General features: G+C 51.3%; 1 protein-coding gene across 15 annotated transcripts in view; it reads right to left on the reverse strand.

Annotated features, from left to right (window-relative positions):
- The window catches only part of BLTP1 (bridge-like lipid transfer protein family member 1), a 2,102,388-nt gene that overhangs the window by 941,776 nt on the left and 1,134,586 nt on the right, over positions 1–26,026 (reverse strand). For all 15 annotated transcript variants that reach the window (XM_078676841.1, XM_078676840.1, XM_078676839.1 and 12 more), the window contains one exon: positions 6,367–6,608. In XM_078676841.1, the coding sequence (XP_078532967.1) occupies positions 6,367–6,608 (242 nt within the window). The remainder of the gene's footprint in view (positions 1–6,366; positions 6,609–26,026) is intronic.

The following is a 26,026-nucleotide window of genomic DNA, read 5'->3' on the forward strand; positions in this document are numbered from 1 at the left end:
CGCCTGATCTTCTTCAGCACTCTGGGCAGAAGTGGTATAGGCGGAAAGGCGTACAACAGACCGCAACTCCACTCGCGCCGAAAGGCGTCGCCGAGCGAGTGCCGTCTTGGAAACTCCAACGCGCAGAACTGATGACATTGCGCGTTCTCTTCTGTGGCGAATAGATCTAACCAAGGCTCTCCCCATTGCTGAAAGAGGCCTCTCGCCACATCCGAGTTCAGACGCCATTCGTGATCCACCGAGCACCGACGGCTGAGTTCGTCCGCCCTGGCGTTCAGAGAACCTGCCAGGTGTTGAACTGTCAGAGTCACGCCCTGACGTTCCAGCCATTGCCAGAGGCGCAGAGCCTCTTGGCAAAGGGTCCACGACCCCACACCGCCCTGTTTGTTGCAGTACCACATGGCGGTGGTGTTGTCCGTGAACACCTGCACTACACTCCCGTTGACAAAGGGGAGGAATGCCTTCAGTGCCAGGCGAATCGCCCGCAGCTCCAACATGTTGATATGGAGCCGGGACTCCGCCGGAGACCAGAGGCCTCTGATCTCCGCCTCTCCCAAGTGGCCACCCCAGCCTTGGAGGGACGCGTCCGTCACAACCACGTGCTCCGGCTGGGGAAGGGAGAGGGATCTGCCCCTGACCCAATCGCGGTCTGTAAGCCACCACTGCAACTGTCTCGCAGTGCCCTCCGAGATCAGGACATGGTCGGATAGGTTGCCCTGATGCTGGGCCCACTGAAACTTCAGGTCCCACTGCAGAGCCCGCATCCGCCATCTGGCGTGATGCACCAGAAGGATGCAGGAGGCCATCAGCCCCAGAAGCCGCAGCGTCAACCTGACCGAAACCCGGGATAACGGCTGAAAGATGGGAATCAGAGCCTGAATATCCCGGACCCGCCGTTCCGGGGGATAAACCCGAAACTGCGCCGAGTCGAGAACCGCTCCGATGAAAAGGAGCTTTTGAGAGGGACACAGGTGTGATTTCGGCACATTGATGGAAAACCCCAACTCGTGCAGGAGGTCTGCCGTCATCTGAAGGTGGTGGACGACTGTCTGGGGCGAGCCCGCCTTCAACAGCCAGTCGTCGAGGTAGGGGAAGACTGAAACCCCTAACCGGCGCAGATGAGCTGCGACCACCGCCATCACTTTCGTGAACACCCGTGGGGCGCTGGTAAGGCCGAATGGGAGCACGATAAACTGAAAATGCTCGTGGCCTACCGTGAACCGCAGGTAACGCCGGTGGGCCGGCAGGACGGGGATGTGAAAGTACGCATCCTGCAAGTCCAACGCTACCATCCAGTCTTGTGGGTCTAGAGCAGCCAAGACCTGAGCCAAAGTCAACATCTTGAACTTCTCCTTCCGGAGGAAGCCGTTGACGTTCCGTAGATCCAAGATAGGACGCAGGCCTCCCTTGTCCTTCTTGGGTACCAGAAAGTAGTGGGAGTAGCAACCACACCCTACTTCTGGCCCAGGAACGCGCTCGATGGCCCCCTTGGCCAAGAGGGCCGTAACTTCCTCCTGCAGAAGTGTCAAGTGGTCCCCCGACACACGGTGGTTCTGCGGTGGCATGGCTGGAGGAGTGGACTCGAAGGGGAGGGCATAGCCCCTTCGGACAAGCTGCAGCACCCACCTGTCCGATGTTATCGCGCGCCAGCGGGAGTGGTGATGGCGAACCCTGCCACCCACTGGCGTCACGTGAGCCCGAAAGCTCGGACTAGGAAGGCTTGGATGCCGCAGCGGAGGGAGGCGTGGACTGACCACGACGCTGGCCTCTACCGCCACCACGGCGGAAACCACGGGCGCCACCGCGCTGGGGAGCGCTCTGCGCCGCGTGGCTGGCAGCACGTGTGGGACCTCCTCTCCCTTGGCCACGAAAGGGCCGAAACGAACCCGTCTGCTGGCGCTGGGTCTGGGTCGAGAGACCCAAGGACTTGGCCGTGACCCTGGAGTCCTTGAAGCGCTCCAGCGCGTGGTCCGCTTTGTCACCAAATAGGCGACTGCCATCAAATGGCATGTCCATAAGCGTATTTTGGACGTCTGGTGAGAAGTTGGCAGATCTCAGCCAGGCATGGCGACGAATCGCCACCGTAGTGGACATGGCCCGTCCCAGTGAGTCCGTGGTGTCCAGACCACAACGGATCGAGTACCGCGCCGCATCCCGGCCTTCAACAAAGGCCCGGGTGAGCTTGTCCCGCACTTCCTGGGGGCATTGCGGCAAACACTCCTCGACCGTATCCCACAGGGAGTGGGTGTAGCGGCCCAAGAGGCACGCGGTGTTACAAGACCGCAGCCCAGCACTCAAAGAGGAAAACACTTTCTTTCCGAATTGGTCGTACCTCTTTGATTCCCGGTCGGGCGGAGCCGACGGAAATGCGGACTGCGAAGTGGAGGCCTGGATCACCAGACTCTCCGGGGAGGGATGGGTGGACAGGAAGGCAGGGTCGTCCGCGCAGGGACGGTGACGCCTGGCAACGTTCCGGTCAACCGGCGCACCAGAGGCGGGCCTGGACCAGGTGCCCAGAAGGACATCCGTCAGGGCCTCATTAAACGGCAGCAGAGGCTCCTGGGGGCATGACTGCGGTTTAAAAACTTCCGTCAGGATATTCGGTTTGACCTTCGCGACGGGGAGCTCAAGGTGTAAGGCCTTGGCAGCCCTCATCAGGACCACCGAATAGGCAGCACCCGCCTCGGACGCCACAGGGGACGGAGAGACAAACCCAGGGTTGGGCGACTCGTCCAGGCCACTGGCATCACCCAGATCACCTACCCAGTCCACATCGTACTGGCAGGCACGGGATAGAGGGTCCTCAGACCCCTCCCAACCCTCTCCATACTCCTCCTCGTCATACCCATATTCTGGGTCGACGATATAGACATCGGGGTCAACAGGCCCCATCGGCGTCGGGTCCGGCGTCGGCCGACGCCGGTCCGGCTCCGAGTCCGGAGTCGGGGAGGAAAGGGGGGTGGCGCCGCGCGGCGTCGGTGCCGGGGACCCGACGCCGGCCGGAGCCGACGGCGGAGTCGCTGCACCACGCGGGGGCGGTACCATGGGCTGGCCCACAGGAACCGACGCCGGAGAGGCCGGGAGACCAGCCGGCGACGAACCAGAGGGAACCAGCGGCGCCGGGGCCGGAGCCACCGGCGGCGCCGGGGCAGGAGCACCCGAACCGCTCGGGCCCCCAGACGGGACCGACGGGCCCGCAGGCGCCGAAGGCCCCGCCGGAGAAGACCTCGCCCTCATAGCAATGAGGAAGGCCTCGATCTCCTCACGCGACGCGCCTTCCCCAGGGACCGACAGGTGTGGGGCAGACGGCGTCGGCGACCCATGCGGGACCGCGGGGGTGGGGTCACCCGAGCCCCCGGCCGCAGCACGCGGGCGTCGGGGGGAGTCGGGGGTGCGATGGCGACGCCCCGACTTCTTGTGCTTACCTGACGAGCCGGAGGAATGGTGGCGACTCCCGGAGCGCCCATGGCGGCTCCGCGACCGCTCCCTCGACCGCTCCCTCGACCTCCGACCGGACCGGGACCGCTCTCGACGCGGGGCCGACAACCGGAGTTCGAGAAGCTTGCGGGACCGCTCCCGCCTAGCTTTTCCAGTCAAGGCCCGACAGTCGACGCAGGACTCCACGTCGTGGTCCGCGCCCAGACACCGGAGGCAGAGTCGATGGTGGTCGGTGACCGACATCATGCGGTCGCACTCGTCACAACTCTTGAAACCGGGCATCCTACCGGCACCGTAAAGATCAATCAGTTAACAAAAAACTTGGTCAAAAGACCGGAGTACTGCTCTTCGGATCTGCGCTAACTGGCGCGGAAAAAAGAAGAACTGACGTCAGCGCGCGGAGGCGGCGTCTATATACTCCAGCGACGTCATCACGGCGCACGACGCCGACGACGCGGAGCCGCAGGGGACGCCTGCAGACGACGCCTACCGACGCGCAGGGGTACTGCTACGCAAAAGTTTCCGGATCCAGACTGACGCCTGGGGATATTCTAAGGTAAGGAATCTAATACTAACCTGTTTCTTTCAGATACTGCTGTACCTACCTGTGATTTGTAAGACCAACGGTGTGATAACTAGGCATATCACCCAGAGTAGTAAAAGTAACTAAAAAGTAATGTAAAAGTTCTCTAAAGTAAAACCTATGTGTTTTAACTGTTTTAAACAAAAAACACAAAATGTTCCTACACCACCCTTACTTTTAAATGATCTTAATTATAAAGGTAGAACAACAAATTCTTTGGTTTGACTCGGTATTTTTATTTATACCATTCTACTTTATACTTTCTTTTTGAAAACTTTTTTTGTTCATATATGCATGAAAGAAGGAAACATCTGTACATTCATATATTTACAATATACAATACAATTTACAAACATAGATTCACATTCCATTTATACATTAAATCAAAATAACATCATACATCCCAAAAACAATACTTTATACAAATATCATGTATTTATATATATATATTTTATGTTCCAAAAAAATGAGGGACAAAGTAAAAAACAAGGAGCACAATCACTAAATGAAAGCAATCTGTACACTAACAATTGCTAGTTTGCACTGTGTATGACAAGATTCACTCCTTCAAATTCGCCGACGCGTTTCGAATCCAGGAAACCAGTTCCCGGAATCTCATCAGGGCTTTGTCACTTTTCTGTACCAATCTGTGAAAAACAACCTTCCAGGTTTTGAAAAAATAAAGGACTTTGATTGAGGCTTTCCTTATTTCAAAAGCGGTGGTTCATTGTATCGATGGAGGATCTAAATTCCATCCATATCACTTGTTGTGCTTTCTCTCAAGTGATATTTTTCGTGGCCAGCTTTATTTCACAACAAAATCTTTCAAGTAGTGAACGAAGCTGACGCGAATCCTTTCGTTTGTGTTCAAAAATTAATTACTGAGCCCGGCATCTTCCATCGCAAAACTGTTTACAGTTGCCGCTTTCTCTGCCGGCTTGTTGTCAGGGTCCAACGATCTCTTTTGATCGGATGCCGCAGCAGCCTGAATCTCTTTCGATTGGAAAAGGCGGCCGAAAGAGATTCAGGCTGCTGCGGCATCCGAGCGAAAGAGATCGTTGGACCCTGACAACAAGCCGGCAGAGAAAGCGGCAACTGTAAACAGTTTCGCAATGGAAGATGCCAGGCTCAGTAATTAATTTTTGAACACAAACGAAAGGGTTTGCATCAGCTTCGTTCACTACTTGAAAGATTTTGTTGTGAAATAAAGCCGGCCACGAAAAATATCACTTGAGAGAAAGCACAACCAGTGATATGGGTGGAATTTAGATCATCCATCGATACAATGAACCACCGCTTTTGAAATAAGGAAAGCCTCAATCAAAGTCCTTTATTTTTTCAAAACCTGGAAGGTTGTTTTTCACAGATTGATACAGAAAAGTGACAAAGCACTGATGAGATTCCGGGAACTGGTTTCCTGGATTCAAAACGTGTCGGCGAATTTGAAGGAGTGAATCTGGTCATCCACAGTGCAAACTAGCAATTGTTAGTGTAAAGATTGCTTTCATTTAGTGATTATGCTCCTTGTTTTTGAATTTGTCCCTCATTTTTTGGAACAAAAAATATATATATAAATACATGATGTTTGTATAAAGTATTGTTTTGGGGATGTATGATGTTATTTTGATTTAGTGTATATATGGAATGTGAATCTATGTTTGTAAATAGTATTGCATAATATTGTATAAATATGAATGTACAGTTGTTTCCTTCTTTCATGCATAAATGAACAAAAAAAGTTTTCAAAAAGAAAGTATAAAGGAGATATGTATAAATAAAAATATCGGGCCAAACCAAAGAATTTGTTGTTCGACCTTTATAATTAAGATCATCTAAAAGTAAGGGTGGTGTAGGCAAATTTTGTGTTCTATGTTATAATAAGGTCCAGCCTACCCCATGCCCCAAATGGGCCTAACTACTTAGCTTTACAAAGTTTAACTGTTTTAAAAGCAAATACAAACCTGTAACGAATACCATTTCAATTACAATTGCATTTGAAAAGGATATCTTACTTACCTGTGCCAAGTCCTGCTTGGTTCTAGAAACAGAACATAAATATGCCTTTTTATGCTTGCCAAGCTGGTCTGGATTCTGTCTCTGAGTGTGTGCCATAAGACTTGATTTAATGAACACAATAAATGCTTAACACACACTCCTGATAAGCTTAACTGCTTGACGACACCACCACAAATAGAGCTGTTAGAGTTTGCCTAATTTAGTCTCCATTATATCTCTGGGGATCCACTGGACTCTGAGCACATTAAATAGTATATACAGAGGCAGCATCCTACCAATGGCAATTATTTAAGAATTTTAAGCACCTAAACAAAGTAGGATTATCTTACCTCTGCTACACAACGCAAATAATTTCCATGCAGATAGCTTTGTTTTGCGGTCAGGTCATCCATGGTCCATGGCTGATCTGAATAGCTGTCATGCTCTTCCATGATATACTTCCCTGACATGGTAACTGGAGGTAAAGTGAGGCTTGCGGAAGGAGGAATGGTTGACATGTCTGTTGATGAGACTTTTGAGGTAAAGTGCAGCCTGTGATTTGGCAGTTCAAAATTAAATCTTGTTTGTGCACCTGCATGTTGGAAGGAGACAAAAATTAAAACTACTTGTAAACAATATCATTAATATTTCTTAATGTTTCGTATTTGATGTTGTGCTGCGGTGGCAATGACAAATGTGTTCATACACCTCGAAAGAATAAAAATAACACCAATGAGGAGAAAATCAATATGTCACTTGGAAAGAAGAGACAGCTTAGTGAAGAGGACGATGGGGAGTGGAGTCGAGTGGAGAAAAATAACTACATTTTGAAGGGGTTCAGCCTAAGAGACTTTTCTAAAGGCAGTGAGACACTCAGAAATGTGCGTTTGTTGGCAATTAGAGGGGTTAGGAAAAGAGAAGACCAAAGTGTCCTCAACGACTTCAAACTATGCCTCAATAACCAACTACAGCATACACTCTTCTCTTAATTAACATCTAGCCAAATGCTCATTAACATTATTGTCATACTTACTTCTAACCTTCTGCTCTCCTATCACTGATCAATCGAACCATACACTTTGGCTGTCCTTCTCTTATGGGATAAAAAGTGGATATCAATTTGACAGAAGGTAACGCAAGGTAAGAATTGACTACAGAGTATTAACTGTAAATCAACACCAAAGAGATATCAGGCAATAAATACGGTGTGCTGTCATTTTAAGCAATACTAAGGGGATGTGGAGGATAGGGAGAAGATGGTTAAGCAGACCGATTTCTATGTTCACCTGCAGTGACTGTGAGTGAACTTGATGAGGAAAATTAGCGTTGGAAAAAGTCAGGAATCTGATAGGTTATGCTGCATGACCCTGGCAAACAGAACCTGCGGGTTATCAAAATGTTATCTGCCAGAAGGCATCACTTTCCTGACAATTTAGACCACAAAGAATAGATCAGCTGGCAACAGACAGGATTATGCAATAGAGTAATATTATAGAGACTACCATTACTAGCAACCTTGAATTTGATGTTATTGATTCCTGATCCAACGTTTGGAAGAGAGTCTTGAAGGGGGTTATACAAGGAAGTTCTCAGGGACAGACTGGGCAAAAAGGCAGTCCCATCACACTTCAGAGACTAGGCAGAAAAGCAGAAATGCTTAACAAAAGTATGACCGGACAACTATGTTGCCACTCTGCAGATCTCTGCTACAGGACCTCCACTAGCCAATGTTGACGTGGAAGAATGTGCCCTGGTGGAATGAGCCCTGATAACCTCCGGTCAATTTTTATAGTCTAGAACATAGCACATCCTAATACCCAGATTGATCCATCAAGCTAATGTACTCTTTTGTATAGCTTTTCTCTTTCACTTTCTGTTGCCTGCTGGTTATCCATTAGGAAGTCCTTATTGTGGTCAGTATAGGAATTGACTGCTTTTTATGGGTCCAACCATGTAACCTCTCCGCCTCCCTCATGGGGTGCAGAGGTGGGTAAAAGGAAGAAAAGGTATTGAACTGACCCGATTGAATTGGGTCACTACCTTGGAGAGGAAATCATTTCTGATTTGAAAGACCAACTTGTCAGGGTAAAAACAAGTAAAAGGAGGGTGAACACTTAGTGCTTGGAACTTGCTGACTCAGCTTGCCGAAGTTAGCAAAACAACAAATAAGTTTTAAAAGTTAATAACTCTAACTGGCAACTGTGAAGGGTTTAAAATGGAATCCCCTCAAAGAAGTTAAGACCGAATTACAATCCAATTGAGACAATTATTGGAGCAGCGGTAATGCATTTGCAGACCTTTCAGAAAAACCTCCAAAATGAGTGCCTTCAAATGGGGATGGTTGATTTGGAAGACAGAAGAAAGCCAACAAGGCTGCCAGGTATCCCATGACAATGTCCACAGAACAACCATGCTGAGCTATCAAGACGGTGAACCTGAGGATGTCAGATTAACAAAAGTTAATGGGAGCTACACTGTTCTCGGCACACTAAGTGACAAACTTGTTACAACTCCCAGAATACACCATCTTGATGAGCAGGCACGATAACATTTAGAACACCTGAGGGTAGCTGTAAAGAAGTGTAATGTTCCTGCTCAATCTCCAGTCATGAAGGTGGAAGCTCGAGGTGGGGTGCCAAACTTGTCCCTCCAACTGGGAGAGAAGGTACACACTGAGTAAAAGGAAACATCAACAAAGGTGCCGAATTCATACCACACCCTTCTCGCCAAATCCGGTGTGATCAGAATGACTTGGGCCAGTCTTGGTGAGCTTTCCATAGAAATGAGGAATAAGAGTATGGGAGGAAAAGTGTAGTGAGGAAAATTCCTCTTCAACCGAAACACATCCCTGAGGCCCTTGGCAGTGGATGCTGGAGGGTATAAAACAGTGGGTGACACATGCTAGTGCAGGTGGCTAATAGGTTCACGTGAGGGGCCCCCTACTAAGCAAAGGGAATTGAACCACCTGTGGGTGGAGACGCCACTTGTGATCTGAGAGAAGAAGCCGACTGAGCCTGTAGAGAGCCCGCAAGATGGTTCACAACAAGTTGAACTCTGAGCTGGTTCAAGAGACATGAGACTCGGCACTTCCCAACAGAGAAGTTAACACCCCACTCCTCCCTGCTTATTTACATATCATATCCCAGTTGTGTTGTCTGTCCAAATACGGATGGATCAGCCGGAAAAAGGAAGCATGGAATGCCTTGAGAGCCCGTCAAATCGCCCTCAGACTGGTGTAATGCAACGGCTCCTCGGGAGACCAGAGGCTTCTGATTTTGAGTTTCTCTAGGTGAACACCTTTCACTTGAGTTGAGGGATCCTGCACAACCATGGCCACAGACTGGGGAGGTTCGATGGACATGCCAGATGTCAGGTTCTCCTCCACACTCCACTAGGCTACATCTGCTGTGGTGTCCCAGGAGTTCATAATGGTATCCAACAGATCCCACTCCGCCCATCCATGCTGGAACCTCCGTCGGTGAAAGAACCACTGGAGAGCCATCATGTGACAGTGTGCATGCTAGTAGGATGCAAAAAGCTAACAGACTGAGCAGGTGTAAGACTGACAGGACTTGAAACTGAGCCGTTTCCTGAAACAAGGGGATCATAGATTGAATGTACTTAATACCTGGAGGAGGTCCAGTACTGCCCCCATGAATACAATGGGCTGAGAAGGCTTCAGGTGAGATTTGGAGATGTAGATTGAAACCCAGTTGGCACAGTAGAGATGACGACAACTGCAATTTGTGCAACACTATCCTTGGCGAGCATGCCTTCAGGTGCCAGTCGTCCAGACATGGGTTACCAGAATTCTAGATTGTCTGAGATGTGCTGCCACCACTGCCATCACTTTGGTAAAGATTTCAGGTGCCGGGGTTAGGACAAAAGGAAGGATCACAAACTGGTAATGAGACTGGACCCCACCACAAAACGAAGGTACCTACTGTACAACTGCAGGATTGGAATATGGAAATGTTTCCTGAAAGTTTAAAGACACCATCCAGTTCTCTGCTTCCAGAGCCAAAAGAACTTTAGCCAAAGTGATCATCTTGAATTTGTCTTTTTGGAGAAAGAGAATCAAGACCATGATGTCAACAATTGTATGAAGACTACTGTCATCCTTGCGTAAAAGAAGTATAGATGTTAGCACCCAATTTTCTGCTTTGGCACCAATGTTTTTTTTTTTTTTTGAAAACCTTTATTCATCTTATGCATATTACACAGCGTCTGCCTACAACCACTACGGGCCGGCCGCTATGACAATCAACAACATTACAGGTCGTCTTACTATGTGGAAAAGCTAAAAATAAGAGCGCTACGGTGTATTAGCAGCAGACATAAGAAGAATAACGGAGGTTTCATTTTATTAATTTAAAGAGGTGTCATACATTCAGACCAGACAACCGAAAGGGCGAGCCATACGACATAGTATCAACTAAAAGAGCAGCAATAGTTAGGATTTGTGCGTTGAACATCATAGGCAGGATACATAAACACTATACTTCATTCCGCGCCAGTCAGTGCCCACCCAGTCAATATATCACTGCAGGATTTATTTGCAAACTTAACCACTATATAGCAGGACGTGAGAGGGCACAGTCTTACAGCAGGAAGAAAGGATCCAGTGTCATACAATAAAGCGAGTTTTACGTGGAACAAGCCATGTAGGAGGATACAGGCCCTCTAAGAAATATAATCGGGAAGTGAAAACAGGATATGCGAGCATTCAATGGCTGTGTATTAATATCAACGCCGTACACACAAAATCCAATAAACAGTGCAAACAACTTAAGCACAGAGTGCTAAATCCTACCCAAAAGCAACACCACCCGACCCCCCGTCTGATCTAAAATATACGAAAAAAATGAAAAAGAAAAAGAAATAGAAGAAATATAAAAGGAGAAACACAATCGTGCAAGATGGGCGCCACCCCGGGCCAGGCATCCCGCGGCTAATAATACAGAAGAAAGTAGAGAGCTAGCGAGAAGAAGGGTATGGCAGTCGCGACAGAGCATCGAAACAGACAAAAGTGGCATAGCGACAGACCCCAACCCACTCATGCCAGAGAAGTGAGGACAGAAGCGGCACCGCTATAAAGGGATAGAAGAGGGCCATAGAACCAAAAAAAAGGAAACATCTGAAAGACCCCGCCCACCCGTCCCACCCCGCACCCCTGCAGAAGGCTACGGCCAACCCTCCAAACAGGGTGCCTGTCGCCCTAATCCGAAACCCGAAATATAGTAAAGAAAGAAAGTAGAATAAGGAGACAAAAAGAAGGAGGAAAGGGAATATGAAACAAAAATAAGATGTGAGGGAGGAGCCAGAGGATATGAACAAACACACTCGGCTACGACCCTCCCCCGACCAGCAAATGAATAATTATCAAATCAATGCTACACCTTCACATACAGCAAAAACCCGCAGGGGGGGGGAGGGGGAGGGGGGGGGGGAAATTTTAACGTTTCACAATGTCGAGAGTACAAGCATCAGTGCAACGGACAGGTAAACCAGCATTCTATCAGTGTCTTGCAACTTACCCCCAGCCCTTCCTAATCACGAAACCAACCCAATAAAGGATAACATGGAGCGGGCCACCCAGCACAGAATAATCGTAATGTTGACCAGGGTTACGGCAGTGATGTAGAGTAGGGAGAGCCACCATACTAATGGAATACAAAAAGTCAATGAAGCAAGTCAATTGTAGCAGCAACGACAGGGCAAGCAAAAGCAAGCCGGAGTCCAGTTTCGCAGTTCGACAATGCAAAGGTACCCCACCAGGACAAAAGCTCGAATCCATCGAAGCGGGAGCAAACAGCGGCCCACCATAGTTCCCAATTGTCCGGGAAGGAGCAGATCTCCGCGTCGTGTGCAAGTCCTCGAAGTCCGGGCGGTGAGAAAGCGGAGGTTCAAAAGCCACCGGCCCATCAAGCGGCCGAAGAACAGCGACAGCAACTCCTGGCGCAGCCGAAGGGGGCAAAGCAATGGAGGCATCAGGACGATAGGGGTGCATGAAAGAGCGACAACCCAAAATGGCGGCGGGCCGCATGGGGTCGGTAGAAGCACCGGGGGCCAAGACAGCGTACAAGGACATCAAGGCGTCCAGGACATCTCCGAGCGTGGGCGCTCGAGCTCACGCCCAGGCCTCCGCGCAATCCGGCCAGCAAGGTTCGTCGGTGCAGAGCGGAGCACCCCCCACGTTGTTGGTAGCCATTTTGTGAGTTTCGCCGCCCCGCACTCCACCGTGGGCCCCCAAACAGTTCCCAAATGTAGGACTTTACAGACCTCCGGAGGTTCCCAACAATGGCCTCACCGGCACAGAACGGGCCGGCGCTCAAGGGGGGGGGGGGGCCCCCTCCGAACAGTGGCGGGCCCCACAAGCGAGAGCCAGGCGCGGGGTCCAGGGCTGCCGGACAGAACAAAGGCGAAGGGACCCCTTCACACAGTCAGCCCCCGACACATCTCGTCCCCCTCCAGCCGCACGGTCCACAAATCGGGGCCGGTTCAGGATCGCCGGGGCATACACACAACGGCTCCCACCAGTGGCTCACTCTCGCGGCCGGGGCCGGCAATCTCAGCACCGCCGGTCGGGTCCCACAGGCGAAGTTCCGGTCTCGAGCACCCGGAGGCCCCAATCCCACTGAGGGCACAGCTGCGGACCCACAGCACGCAGGAGCCTCCGGACCAGACGGTGAGTAAGAGTGGGTCGTTAAGTTCCAAAATCTGTAGTGAAGTGTCGTCGCAGTACAGGATATATTGCAGGATATTCGAGGTTGGCCGGAGATCCGACGGAGCCGAGCTAAAAGGCGGCCATTACGCTCTCGAGCTAGGCTCCTCCCCCTTTGGCACCAATGTTACCACTGATTTCAATAACATGTCGAGTTTCAGAATGAGTATAAGGTGTTTTGTTTGACAAGATCATGAAGGGAGGATGAGTCTGGTATGAGGGTAGGGCATACCCTCTTTCTATAATCTGAAGAACTCACTGGTCCGAGGTTATGGCGTTCCAGGATTGTAAAAGGTTCACATGACCTCGCACCTGTAGTCAACAAAGGCAAACTAGAGCAGCTTCCCGGGGGCTTGGGAGGAAGATGATTGTTGTGGGAGACAGCCTAGACCTTTTCCATGGCTTCTATATTGAAGGAACACAGGTTCTTGAGACTGCTAAGGTTGTAGCTGATGAAAGCTGAAGCTGCATGTGAACCCTTGAGATTTACAAAACTGCTTGTAGACATGCTGAGGTGGCTGTCCCAGGAAGCATGCAGTAGCCCGACTTGTCTTGAAGCTCTCCAATGCAGATAAGCCCTTTCACCAAACAACTTCAACCCACCAAAGTGTAAGCCAATGAGGATAGTCTTGACATCTGAGGAGATGCCTGATGTTCTGAGCCAGGTATGAAGTCAAAGGGATACTGAAAATCCACTGGCTCTGACACAGAGTCCATCAAATCCAAGACAGGTTCGATAATCTGACAGGAAGTGCCTTACCATCTTTTATCAACTGGGTTAAATGTCCCCACATGTGTTCTCATGTATTGCGCATCACCAGGTTAGCCATGTCCCAGAGGGCATGGGCATAGCAGCTAGAAGACAGGTAGCATTGACGACTTTGCCTGCTAAAATACCTGCAGTGATAATTTTCGGACCCAAAGCTTCCAGTTTTTAGATTTCCTATCCGTCAGCCGGGAGGAAAAGCTCAAGCGGAGAACTCAGTGCAGCAAGAGGCTTCAACTACCACACTTTCCAGTGAGGGATGAACTGAAAGGAAGGAGAGGACACCAGGAGAACTTTGGTATTGTCTAGTTGTGGTCCTGTTCACAGCAGCCAATCCCAAGCTGCTAAAATTTCTCAAAGAAAGCTTCAGTGAAAGGCAGGATTGTTTCTGCTATCTGAGGCATTGGTTGGGGAACTTCAGTATGAATATTGCATTGGATTTTTACTGATGGGAGAGGTAGTTCCAAGACTGCTTTCTGACTACTGTATGGTAGGGACCACTTCTGGTCGCGGAGGCCCAGAAGGGGCTACACATTTCCAATTTTAGGGAGGAATCTACCTCACTGGTGTCACCTAGGTCTTCGTACATGTCTGAGAGAAGAAGAGCATGTTCACCTCCATGTTAGTAACATCTCTGCTAAAGGGAACACAAATGGTCTCTTCATACGGCGGAATGTGTTCTTCTCTGTAATGCTGTTCCTCACAAAGGCATTGTGCCTCCCTTTCTGACCTATGTGGAGGTTGTAGATCCAAGATCGCAATCAGTGGCTGAGCCAATGTTACTGAAGGAGGAACAGAGTTGCCAGTGCCTTTGCCTGCGGTGCTGGATGTGGGCCTGGAACCATGGTTGGCGAACTGGCCTGAGGCATGAAGGAGGAGCAGTTCAAATGGCACCTCTACAGGTCCCTTTGGCCTGAAGGCTTTGAGGATGATTTTCTACTTGGATAAGGGAACTCAGGGTAGGTTGGATTCCGAGGAAGTGGAAGCAGAGACAATGGTGCCACGCTGAAGATTGCAGAAGCAGCTGGTTGGGGTTATGGAGAGATCACCACAAGCTGTGGTTTTGTTGAGGTCAGAGATCTTTCGGGGTACTTACCTTTTTTTTGTTTGTCTTTGTGGCATCTGCTTTTCAGGTGTTTGGCTCTCCCTTCTGCACCTGACCGTGCCTGGACCATGTCCAGTGCCAGGAACCCAAACATTCCAGCCACCCACAGATACTCCTTCAAAGAACTCCGAGCCCTGTACCCCAGATACTGCAACAACTGCTGCCTCGCATCTCTTTGATCAATGGTAGGACCTATCACCTGCTGCCAGTGGCTCTTCGCTTGCAACTCAGCACCTCCTGCCCTAACAGAATCCTTCACCACACTCGCCTAACTGAGCACGACCACCATAAACACACTCCACTGGCTGCTCTTCAATGCCTGATCACTCTGCAAGCATGCCACTGAAATCTGGGGCGCCATCACCATCCTCACTCCGACGTTGTCTTCATAACTGAGGCCAAGCTCAATGTCTCTGCCACCCCTGATATCACCACTGCAACGCCCAACAGAGAAAAGATTATAAACTCGGACAGCACCAACAAACACAGAGGCAGTATTGTCATCATCCACAGAGAAACCATCTGTTGCAACACCACGAAAGACAACCCTACACCCATCATGAAGCACGTCAACTTGAAACTCCAAACCAATGGCAGAACGATCATCAGAGGCACCCTCACATACAGACCCCCAAGCCGACGCCTGGCTTCTGTATGCCATTCCAAAGGTCATTGCCCTACTCACCACTGACTCCAAACGCTACATATTACTGGATTACCTCAACTTCTACCTCGACGACCCTAAAGACACTAAAACCGTCAACCTCCTGGAAAGCATGATCAATATTGCCTTCACCAAACTGGTCAGTGAACCACACACACAGCGCAGGACACAAACTTGACCCAATCTTCACTGCCAGCGACAGAGTTAGGCACAGCCATGTCACCAAACTCACCTTGACCGAACAAACCATTGTCCACTTTACCATGGCAGGTGCACCATAATCCACTTCCAAGACCTCAAGCTCCTCGCACCGCAGCTGGAACAAAGTAACAAGAGACTCAAAGGACGGACGCCCTCACCAACAACCTTCCCGACCCTGCAACCAACCGCAACCAGGCTGTTGAGGACCTCTCTACCTGGATCACCAAATGCGCTGACAAAGTAACCCCTATCAAACCCTCCAAGTCCAGTAGATCCATCAAACAAGCCAGCTGGTATACACCAGAACTCAGGATCATGAAATGCAACTGCAAACATTTAGAGAGATGATGGTGCAGCAGCCAGACTCCCTCAGACTCAGTCACTTCAAATCAGCCCTAATCAATTACCATCAACGCCTCCTAAAAGACATAAAAAACATGCCGAAGTAGAACGCATCGAAGCGAGCACCAAGCACAGCAAGGACCTCTTCAACATTGTCAGAACTCTACTGCCCGTAAGCCACTGAGAACTCGATCATCCGATCCCAGGAACTCTGCAACACCCTGGAGGACTAGTTCTACTACAAGATCTCCAACATCTACAGTATCTTCAAACTCCAACCTACAGACCTCTACAGCCTCCTCATGCCAACGGTCGGCACCCATAATCCTCTGCTCACCGCATAGGAACAGCTCACCACACAGGGCACCACAACCATCATGAACCCCATCCACCCTGGAGCACCCACGGACCCCTGCTGTGGGAAAGTGCCATTTTTCGGCATGGTCACCCTCCATTTTTTGACCACTGGTACTTATGTTCTTCAGTGGATGTGCACTTGGTCTCTGTTAAACAGGCCCCAGTGCCACTGCTCTTTCCCTAAAAACTGTACATGTGTTCAATTGTAACCCAATTGGCAAAGACTTTAGCACCCCTATAAGCCCCTGGTAAATGGTACCTACGATGCCCAGGGCCTGGTTACTAAAGAAAACGCGACATTGCACATTCCTTGTGTGCAATGTGCAAATACACTTTATGCCTCATATGTAAATCACCCCTACAGCAGGCCTTAGAGCCCAAAGGCTGGGTGCATAATCATCCACGTGAGGGCATATTTGCAGGAGCAGGTATGCCCCTGTGATGCCTAGAACCATTACTAGGGCATTGCAAGTGATCAGGCAGCCATGTTAAAGGTATGTACTGGGCACTGGTAATTACAAGTTAACCAGGTACTGATGGCTGCACTGAAACCAATGGTGTTTGATATCGAACACCCGTCTCAATAAATCTATACTGATGCCAGTATCAGGTTGTGACATGCACCCAGAGGGCACCTTAGATGTGCCTCCTGAAAACCTACTATTCCTCTAGTGTGCAGGCTGCCTGGTATCGTCCAGCCTGCCACCACAGACAAGTTTCTGACCCCCTGTAGGTGAGAGCCTGCCCACTCAGAAGCCAGAAACAATGCCTGCTTCAGAGAAAAGTATTCATACGTCCACCAGGAGGATGGCTAGTGAAATCAACATATCAAGGACAGATACTTCAAAGCCTCTGCCGCCTTGCATAAGCGACCATGGCTTCTCCCCAGACCTGGGGAACACCACCCATTGCCCGTAGGGCCCATCTTCCCTTAGCAGAGAAGGCGGGAAATTAGTCAGAAGGTGGGTCACATTTACAGGCTAGGCACATCCCTAAAGTGGGCCATCTGAAGTGGACAGCCGAGAAAGGGTTTCACCACTTTGAATTTGGAAAAACTAGGAACTCTGGTCAGGAATATACCCACTCCCATAGGAAGTGGTCATATAGAGGATGTAGTCACCCCAGGGGTAAGTAGCCCATTGGCTACTACCATTCACACTCTCCTAAAGACCCCTAAATTCATTATTTAGGGGTTACCCTCACACCAGGAGCTCATATTTGACTACTGGGAACCTAAGGAAGGATAAAGATAAGCCAAGGTTACAAAAACAGAGGTCCGGCATCAAGATAATCTGCAAGCCCTGTCTGGCTGATTGCACCACAACAATCACAACGACTGACTTGTCCAGAAGCTGAACCGCCTCCCCAAACCCTTGGAGGACTGTTCTCCCCTTTCACAACCAAGCAGCAACTCCCTTGGGGTGGAGGAGCCGTTCCCCTGCATCTGCAGACACCGACTGCATCGACCCTGTACTTCCTCCTGCTGCCCATCGGGCTCCCTGAGGGAGCAATTCGGCAGGAAGAGGTTGTCTTGAGTCCAGGAGGTCAGACCCATCCCTTTCACCACGTCTTGAGAAACTGACTCCTCTAGGAGCCTCTCAGCACAAATACCCTGGGTACTTGGGCCCTTGCATCTACTAAGGCTTGTTGTGTGTCGAGTCTGAGTACAACTGATGCCAACACTGACCTGCTGTTGAGGGACTTAAGTATCCCAAAGACCTTCTTTGAGGGTGATACTGCTGCCCTGTTTGCTCTCCCTCTCCAGGTCACAAAAGCCAAGTGAGGGCCTCCAACTACAACGACCTGCCGGACAAAACACCTCTGCACCGAAACCCCCCAGCCCGGGCTCATGCATACCAACCGTGTCCCTGCACTCAAGAGCTGAGCACCCCTTTGGGTTCTGCCGAACTTGTACTCAAGTCCAAACTTGCAACCTTTCTTTTGCAGATACTTCTTCCATAGAATAACGCGTAGCACTTGAGGCTACCAATGCAACCAGCACCTCAGCACCCAGACTCATCAGGGCAGGTAAAACTGAACTGCTGGTGGTTTCTTGGACCTTGGCCACTAAGCACCTTAAGTCCAAGAAGGCACCCTCCAAAAACATTTGCAAGTATATCTACGCAGTGATATGTTTTTCCCATAAAATAATATTACTGTGTTCGAGGCTCATACCTCAAAACCATTTGGAGGCCTCGGAGATGTCTTCTTCATCTTGTTGCTCCGGCTGGACATTGGGATATGCTCCGAAGATGTCAGGAATCAAGCTGCTTCCGCTAGACATTTCGTGACATCGAGCCCGACGGTCACGGATGGTTTTCTTCGACCTGAACAGTGCACAGGCCTCGCAGTTCTAGTCTTTGTGCTCCAGGGAGAGGCAGAGATTACAAACCTCGTGCAAGTCCGTGTGTGGGAACTTAGCACCACACCCGGGGCATTTTATGAAAGGAGTCCTTTCCATTGACTGCAGGAGTGGTCGGCACAGATAGGCTCAACGGCCCGCATCGAAGATCGAGGTTGAGGAATTGGTTTTTAAAAATGCACGTTGAAAGAGAAACTCGATCGAGATAATACCGTCGAGTGGAGAGGCATTGCGTGTCGAAGGGGGGTTCGAAACCGACACCGGCCCGGAGCGCAGCAAATCACATCCAAACCCGATGGCAGAAAAAAACAATCTGGAGATGGAGTCAATGCACATGAGCACTATATTCCTAAGGAGGAGAAACCTACCTCTTAACTACAAAGACAAAAACAAAGTGCAAACATCCGAGCCAAAACACCAGATATGCACAAGTATACGATCTACAGCTCAAATGCCTCAATTATTTATTATAAGACAATTTTATTGTTTTTGACAACAAAATTATCCATACCACTTCCAGCTGTCGCTTGTCATCAGAAAAGAAAATCATGACACATGATTTCCTAGACAACAGCAGTAGTTCACAATAAGAACATTGGGGGGAAACGCCAGATCTTTGTATGATTTTTGGAGCAATCTCTGGCTTCATATACAGGTTTTTTCCTGTTAGGCACACCCGTCCACTCCACGACACCGAGACACCAAATGCAGACTGAGAGATTTCTATCTACATGCAATGTCTCTTTTTGACACCATAGTGGCCAACCAAAGTAGTACTCGATCAGCCCTCATGCTCTCAGTCCCCTCAAAGATAACCAGGAGGAGCAACCTAGGCGAGAGTTACATCTCCCAGCCCAGCACCCCCGATAATTCTTCAGCCACTGCAGTCCAGTAGTTCACAATAATAGGAGAAGTCGAGACCACATGATAGAAATTTGCAGGAGCATATGGACAGCTGAAGCATGTCGGGCTAGGATGGAGGTGTGCCTTGTGGAGGCAACTGGGTTTGTGGTAGGTACAGTGAATGTACAATGTCTGCACCAGCCTTAGCCTAGAGGAAATCATGATAATACGGGGGGCCATTGATGCATCACACCAGTCGGCATCCTCCAATGGTCCCACCCATTCCTCCTATTGACTCTGCAGCGGTGTCAAAAATATTAGTGACCAATGAGCGGTAGATATGGAAAATCCCCCGTTTTGACAGACTGTCCATCAAGAGTTTAACCTCTTGGAGACTGAATTCTGGGAGGGTTGTGCCCGGGGAATGTGTGCTCTCATTGTGTGGCGCAATTGAAGGTATTAATGAAACTGTGTGTGAGATAGGCATTGGTTGACTGAAGTTCCTGAAAGGAACATATTCAGGTGCCAGGCTAAACATTCCCCGGGATGGAAATGCCTATAGTATCCCAATGAGTTAATCCCTCCTGGCCAGTTGTTTCACGTAGCTAACTCCCCCTTCACAAGGGGGTTTGGTGAGTGAGTATGGAGTTCCAACCGGAGTGTCATAGAACAGCACACCAGCTCAGAAGATCATTTGGGTTACGTCTGGTAGATTCTTAGGGATTCTGGTGCCGTAAAGCATTCCCAAGCACAACCTCAAACCTCAGTGTGGTCAGTTCCACCGTATACACTGGGTCTAACCACCCCGATTAAGCCAATCATTTATAACCAGGACCTGAAATACCAAGTAGTAAAGGTACAGATTAGCCATGCTTAAACAGCCATCATATGGTGCAGTTTCCATATTGCAAGACTCCGTCGAGGTCTGGACTTGTGCCAGAGGAATGACGTCGCCAAGGAGCCCATCTCCTTGGGCCACTGTCGGGGTATCAACTGCAGGAAGTTTTGAAAAAGATATAAAAACGTTGGTAGTATCATCATTTTATAGAGAGCAATCCTGCACAAAACATTGAGCGGGAGGGTTTGCCACCTTTTCAGGTCCATCTTCACCTTTCTATTAGCGGGGTAAAATTAAGATTCAGGATGGAGTGCAACGTGGACTGCCAAGTATTGGAAGCTCAAACGACGCACTTATATGATGGTCTGCCACTCAACATTCCCAGGAGGGATGAAATAGAACCAGAACCAACTTTGCATAGTTTTTTTGTTTTAAAAAAATGTTTTTATTGCCATTTTTCATAGTTGTAGTACAGAAACAATTCTCAGCAAGAAAGTGAAGATGCTTTGGTGATAATACATCAACAGTGTATGCTTTCAGCAGTGGTAAATGGTAGACTGCGGTTGCACGTCCCTCCGGTTCCCCTCCGGGATCCTTTGGCACGTGTTTTGCAAAACGTACAAAAACTTCGGGAGCACTATCATTTTATAGAGCGCAGCCCTGCCCAGTATGGTCAGCGATAATGTCCGCCACCTGTCCACATGCGCTCGGAATTCCCTGTGTACCCTGTAAAGATTGCGACCCAGTGCCACCGCTGTGTTCATCGTGACATAGATCCCCAGGTACTTTAAGCCATTTAGGGCTAGCTGGAGCCTACTTGGGCACACTTCACACCCACTACCTCTGCCCACTGGATAAGGCAAGATTTCTCCCAGTTAATTGTGTATCCCGCGTGTGCTCTGTACGTTTCACAACTGTCCATTATATTAGGGATTAACTGCTCCAGGGCCGTGACGTACATCAGTATGTTGTGAGCATATAATGAAATGTGCTCGTCCGAACCCTCTTCCCCTGGACCCCGAATTCCTGTTATGTCTGGGTGTGCTCAAATGACACACGTGAGAGGTTCCAGAACCAGAGCAAAAAGTAGAGGAGACAGGGGGCACCCCTGACGAGTGCCCCAGCCGATCGAGAATTCCCTTAACCCTAGCTCTGGCCAGAGGTCTCTCAGAGAACGTCAATCCATCGTCGGAATGCCGGGCCAAATCCGAACTCTTCTAACACTGACATAAGGAATGACCAGTGGATGGTATCAAACACCTTTTCAGCATCTAGAGTAAGGATGAAATGTGGGTTTTCCTGAGTGGTTGTCATCTCTAGCCAATTATGCAGCCTCTGGAAATTGAGCCTCGTCGACCTCTTAGGCATAAAGCCAGATTGGTCCTCATGGATGAGACCCGAAATTACCCCGGCTAGTCTGTCAGCTAAAATCCTAGCCAGTATTTTGGTTTCCATATCAATCAGGGAGATGGGTTTATATGAGCTACACTTCTGTGGCGGTCTACCCTCCTTGGGAATCACCACGACTGTGGCGGTCCTCAGATCTCTAGGAAGACTACCCGTCTTGTGTGCCTCCAAGTATAATCGGAGAAGGTGTGGGCTAAAGAGCGTCACGTTCGGTTTAAAAACTACTGGAGGGGGGCGTGGCCAAGATGGCGGGCTGAGAGGACATGCCGTCCGTGAGCTCCCGCGAACCAGGGCCCTCAAACTGCTGAAAATACGCTGATCTCCCCCCAACTGCACGGGGATCGGCGTCGGAAGCGAGGGGCACACTGTGGCTCGGCTCGATGCATCGAGTATCCCGTGGGATATGACGACGGGGCTGCGGTGGTGACCCGAGAGGAGAGCCGATCAGGGGCGGAGGCGGCCGGAGTCGCGAACGGCGTGGCTGCGGAGAAGCAGTCACGGAAGCACAAGATCCGACTGGAGACGACGGGCGGGCCTGCCCGGCCCCCACTAAGACCCGGGGGGCACGCGACGCACCCGAGGCCAGAGTTCTACCGGCGGACCTGCGGTGGTGTGGCCTGCCCGTTCCCCGGCGACCGGCACAGAGGAGGAAGGTGAGCGACCGAACGCCTCGGAGTGTCTCTGCGCCGCACGGACTGAAGGGAGGCGGCCGCCGGACTCTGCCGGACACTGATCGACCCTGAGCCGGTGCCCGCGGCGGCTGAGGGCTCGGGAGCGGCAACGGCGGGTCGGCGTAGGATCGCTACGCGAGCCCGGGGATATCACCGGATATAGGCCTCTGACTGTACAGCCTCCCCGCTGCCGGTGGACGCTCGGCGCGGGGTTTGGAAGCGCCCCTGAGGCTTTCCGGCGTTGAGGAACCGCCGGACGGAACGGACACGACCGCCACAGAAGGTGGGCCTCCATCGCCCCCTCGGGTCGGGGCTCTTGGTACCTGCCGGGGGCCCGCGAGCGGAGGCGTGGGCAGGTTGAGGCCCCGGCTGCAGTGTTTGAAGGCCCGCGCCCCACGAGGTGTATCGCCGCCGGACAGAAGGCGCCCCCTACCCTGACGCGGAGTGCACTGGCATAGCCCGGGGGCTGCCTGACGGCCGGTCGGCGCGCTGATGACTGACCCGCCCATGGGACTTGGTTTGCCCTACTCCCACCACCATTAGGATCTTCGAACATCGCCATTTTGAACTGCGCCAGAAGTCCCACGAGGAGTCTCACTGCCGAACAGAGGACGCCCCCTGACCTGGCGCGGAGAGCATTGGCACCGCCGGGGACTGCCCGACGACTGGTCAGCGCGCTGGCGACTGACCCGCCCATGGGACTTGATTTGCCCTACTCCCACCAACATTTGGCTCTTTGGACGTCGCCATTTTGAATTCGACAGAGGTGGTCCACGATTGCTTTCCCTGGGCCGGCGCACAGGGTGCCCTGAGAAACTAGAGGCAGGTGTATGACTGGGCAGTACTGCACGTCGGAGTGACCTTGGGGGCAGGCTCCGAGAAGAGATTTGCTTACAGACGCGGAGATAAACTACGCGACTCCCCCCGGGCGCTGTGCCATTTGAGGCACCTCCACGCGCCCGTGATGGCCGGGAACAGAGGGGGCACTCTGCCAGAAATGCTGGGCAGGGGCGCCCCCAGACCGGATAGGTCTCAGCCGGCCCCGAGCCCCTCGAACACTTCCAGAGGAGCAGAAGGAGGGGAACCTCCAGTCACTAGATCCTTCCTGGAGTCGCTGTTCAGTTCCCTTCGGGAAGATTTCCAAACACTGAAGCAGGAGGTGGCCGGAGAGGTCCGGGAGGTGCGGAGGGAGGTCGACTCCCTGGGCGAACGAGTAGCCTCAGTGGAGGAAGCCGGACACTCCCGAGACGAGGAGATCGTGCAGCTGCAACAGGAAGTGCTACGGCTCAAGGACCAACAGCTTGACCTCCAGGCCCACGCTGAGGACCTTGAGGACAGATCTAGGCGCAATAACATCCAGATCCGAGGCGTCCCATCGAAAGAGGAAGGGGACGACATCGCCTCATACCTGAGAGACTTGTTCAGAGAGATACTGGGTGAACTGGGAGACTTCCCTATCCGAATAGACAGAGCACAGAGTGGGCATGTCGCGCCGAGCCTCGGCGTCACCTCCCGACATTTTGGCTTTCCTACCGGACTATCCCTTGAAAGAGCAGATTCTCCGAGAAGCACAACGGCAGCAGTCCCTGCGCTTTCGAGGCCACCCGGTGGCCCTTTTCCAGGACTTGTCGGCCATCACCCTGCAAAAACGCAAAGCGTTCAAAATAGCTACGGACTTCCTGCAAGAACACGACACGCAGTACTCCTGGGGTCACCCCTTCCGGCTCATCTTCCGTTGGAATGGGACCTTGCACCAACTCCGGTCCCTCCAGGACACCTGCAGTGTGCTGGGAATCACCGCAACGGAGGAAGACACACCTACGCCCCGCCGTCGGCGAAGCACTAGAGATGGTTGGCAGACGCTCTGGGAGCGACGATCCCCACCTGCGCCTGTGAGACCGGATTCGCCCACCATCCGGGCGGCTATGGACAGCGCAGTGCATGCAGTGACCAGAGACACGGCGAATGGTGATATGGCCCTGACGGCCTGAGCATACTCCGGGGGGAGATCATCATGGCCTCTTCATTCTTGCAGGTTCGAGGGTTCCGGGGATGGGGGGCGGCGGGGGGGGGAGCGTTGTGGCTGGACGTCCACTTAACTAACTTTCCACGGACTTGTCCATTGGGACCAGGCTGGGACAATGGTGCCTGTTGCACAGTTGATTGAAGAGGGAGTGAGGGGGGAGGGTGGTTGGGGTAACCTAGAGATAGACGGAGTGAGTGGAGGGGTTGGGAGGAGAGGCTGGGGCAGGGAGTGGGTAGATGGAGAGCCGATGATGTTGGTTACTTGCTTGAGGGGTTGGTTGGGTTGGAGGGCCGTTCTAGGGGGGGGGGGAAGAGACGGGAACCGTACTGTATTGTTGTTGCATTTGCTTTGCCCACACACCACTTTTTCACACTATTGGCATTGGCGCCGCCCTTCCCGTGCCGTGACCTGCTGACTACGCTGTGCCCTTACCCTCATCGCTGATGGCCCTTAAGATTGTTACCCTTAATGTGAAAGGGCTAAACAACCCTGTCAAACGGAGGGCAGTGCTGTCCCTACTTGAAAACACGCAAGCGGATATCGGTCTCCTGCAAGAGACACACCTCCTGGCCAGAGACTGCCACAGGCTGAGATCACCGAAATTTCCGACACAGTTCTTCTCCTCCAGCGCTACCAAAACAGCGGGGTCGCAATCCTGGTGTCTAGAAGGTTAAAGGGGGAGATCTTGCATAAAGTGGCGGAGCAGAAGGGGAGGCTCCTAGCCTATAGGGTCAGGACAGGTGGTCTGGTGTTCACTATTGGCTCGATATATAGTCCCAACGATCACCAGGAGCGGTTCCTTCACTCGGCCTTGGGGGACATCGCGGCCACCCCGGATAGGCACATAATTATTGGTAGAGATCTGAATATGGTCTTCGACTCGTCTTTGGATAGGTCGGCGCAGCGCCGCCCGTAAACAGGGGAGACCTCACAGTCGAGCATATCCCACATGGGAGACCTCGACCTGAACGATCTGTGGCGTCGCCTCCACCCTACCGCCCGAGCCTACTCCTACTATTCACATGCGCACAAGACTTACGCGAGACTGGATCATCTTCTGGTAACGGGACCGGTCTATGACCTAGCCACGGCCTCAGACATAGGAGTTCTTTCACTGTCGGATCACGCCCCGGTTGCGGGCACTTTCCGACTGCCACCAGTGTCTCCCTCGCAAGGGGTGTGGCGCCTCAGGGACACCCTTTTACATAAGCGGTCAGTAGTGAAACACATGCGGGAAGCAATTCACGAATATCGGCGGCATAATGATAATGAAGACACCACTCGGGCGACGCAGTGGGCCGCCTTGAAGGCGGTGCTCCGTGGCGAGTTTATCGCAGTCTCCTCTGCGGAGAATAGAGAACGACAGCACAAAAGAGACGAACTTACCTGTAAGGTGCAGGAGCTGGAACAGGTGTATCAGAGAACTGGGGCCCCCAGAGTATGGAGGCAACTCAAAGCTGCCCGAAAACTCCTGTCTGCACTTGACATGGATAGGGGGGAATACGCGGCGCTGCGCCTGAAACACGCGTACTACACCGGCGGCGACAGATGTGGCCGGCTCCTGGCGAATAAGCTTCAGATAACGCACCAAAACCACCGGGTGAAGGAGCTATCGGTTTCCGATGGGGTGACAGCCACAGAGGACAGTCAGATAGCGGACGGTTTTCGCCAATACTACGCCGACTTATACAAAGGTACGCACTC

The sequence above is a fragment of the Lissotriton helveticus genome, chromosome 2_1 (genome assembly GCF_964261635.1).
Source record: "Lissotriton helveticus chromosome 2_1, aLisHel1.1, whole genome shotgun sequence".
NCBI classification, from domain to species: domain Eukaryota; kingdom Metazoa; phylum Chordata; class Amphibia; order Caudata; family Salamandridae; genus Lissotriton; species Lissotriton helveticus.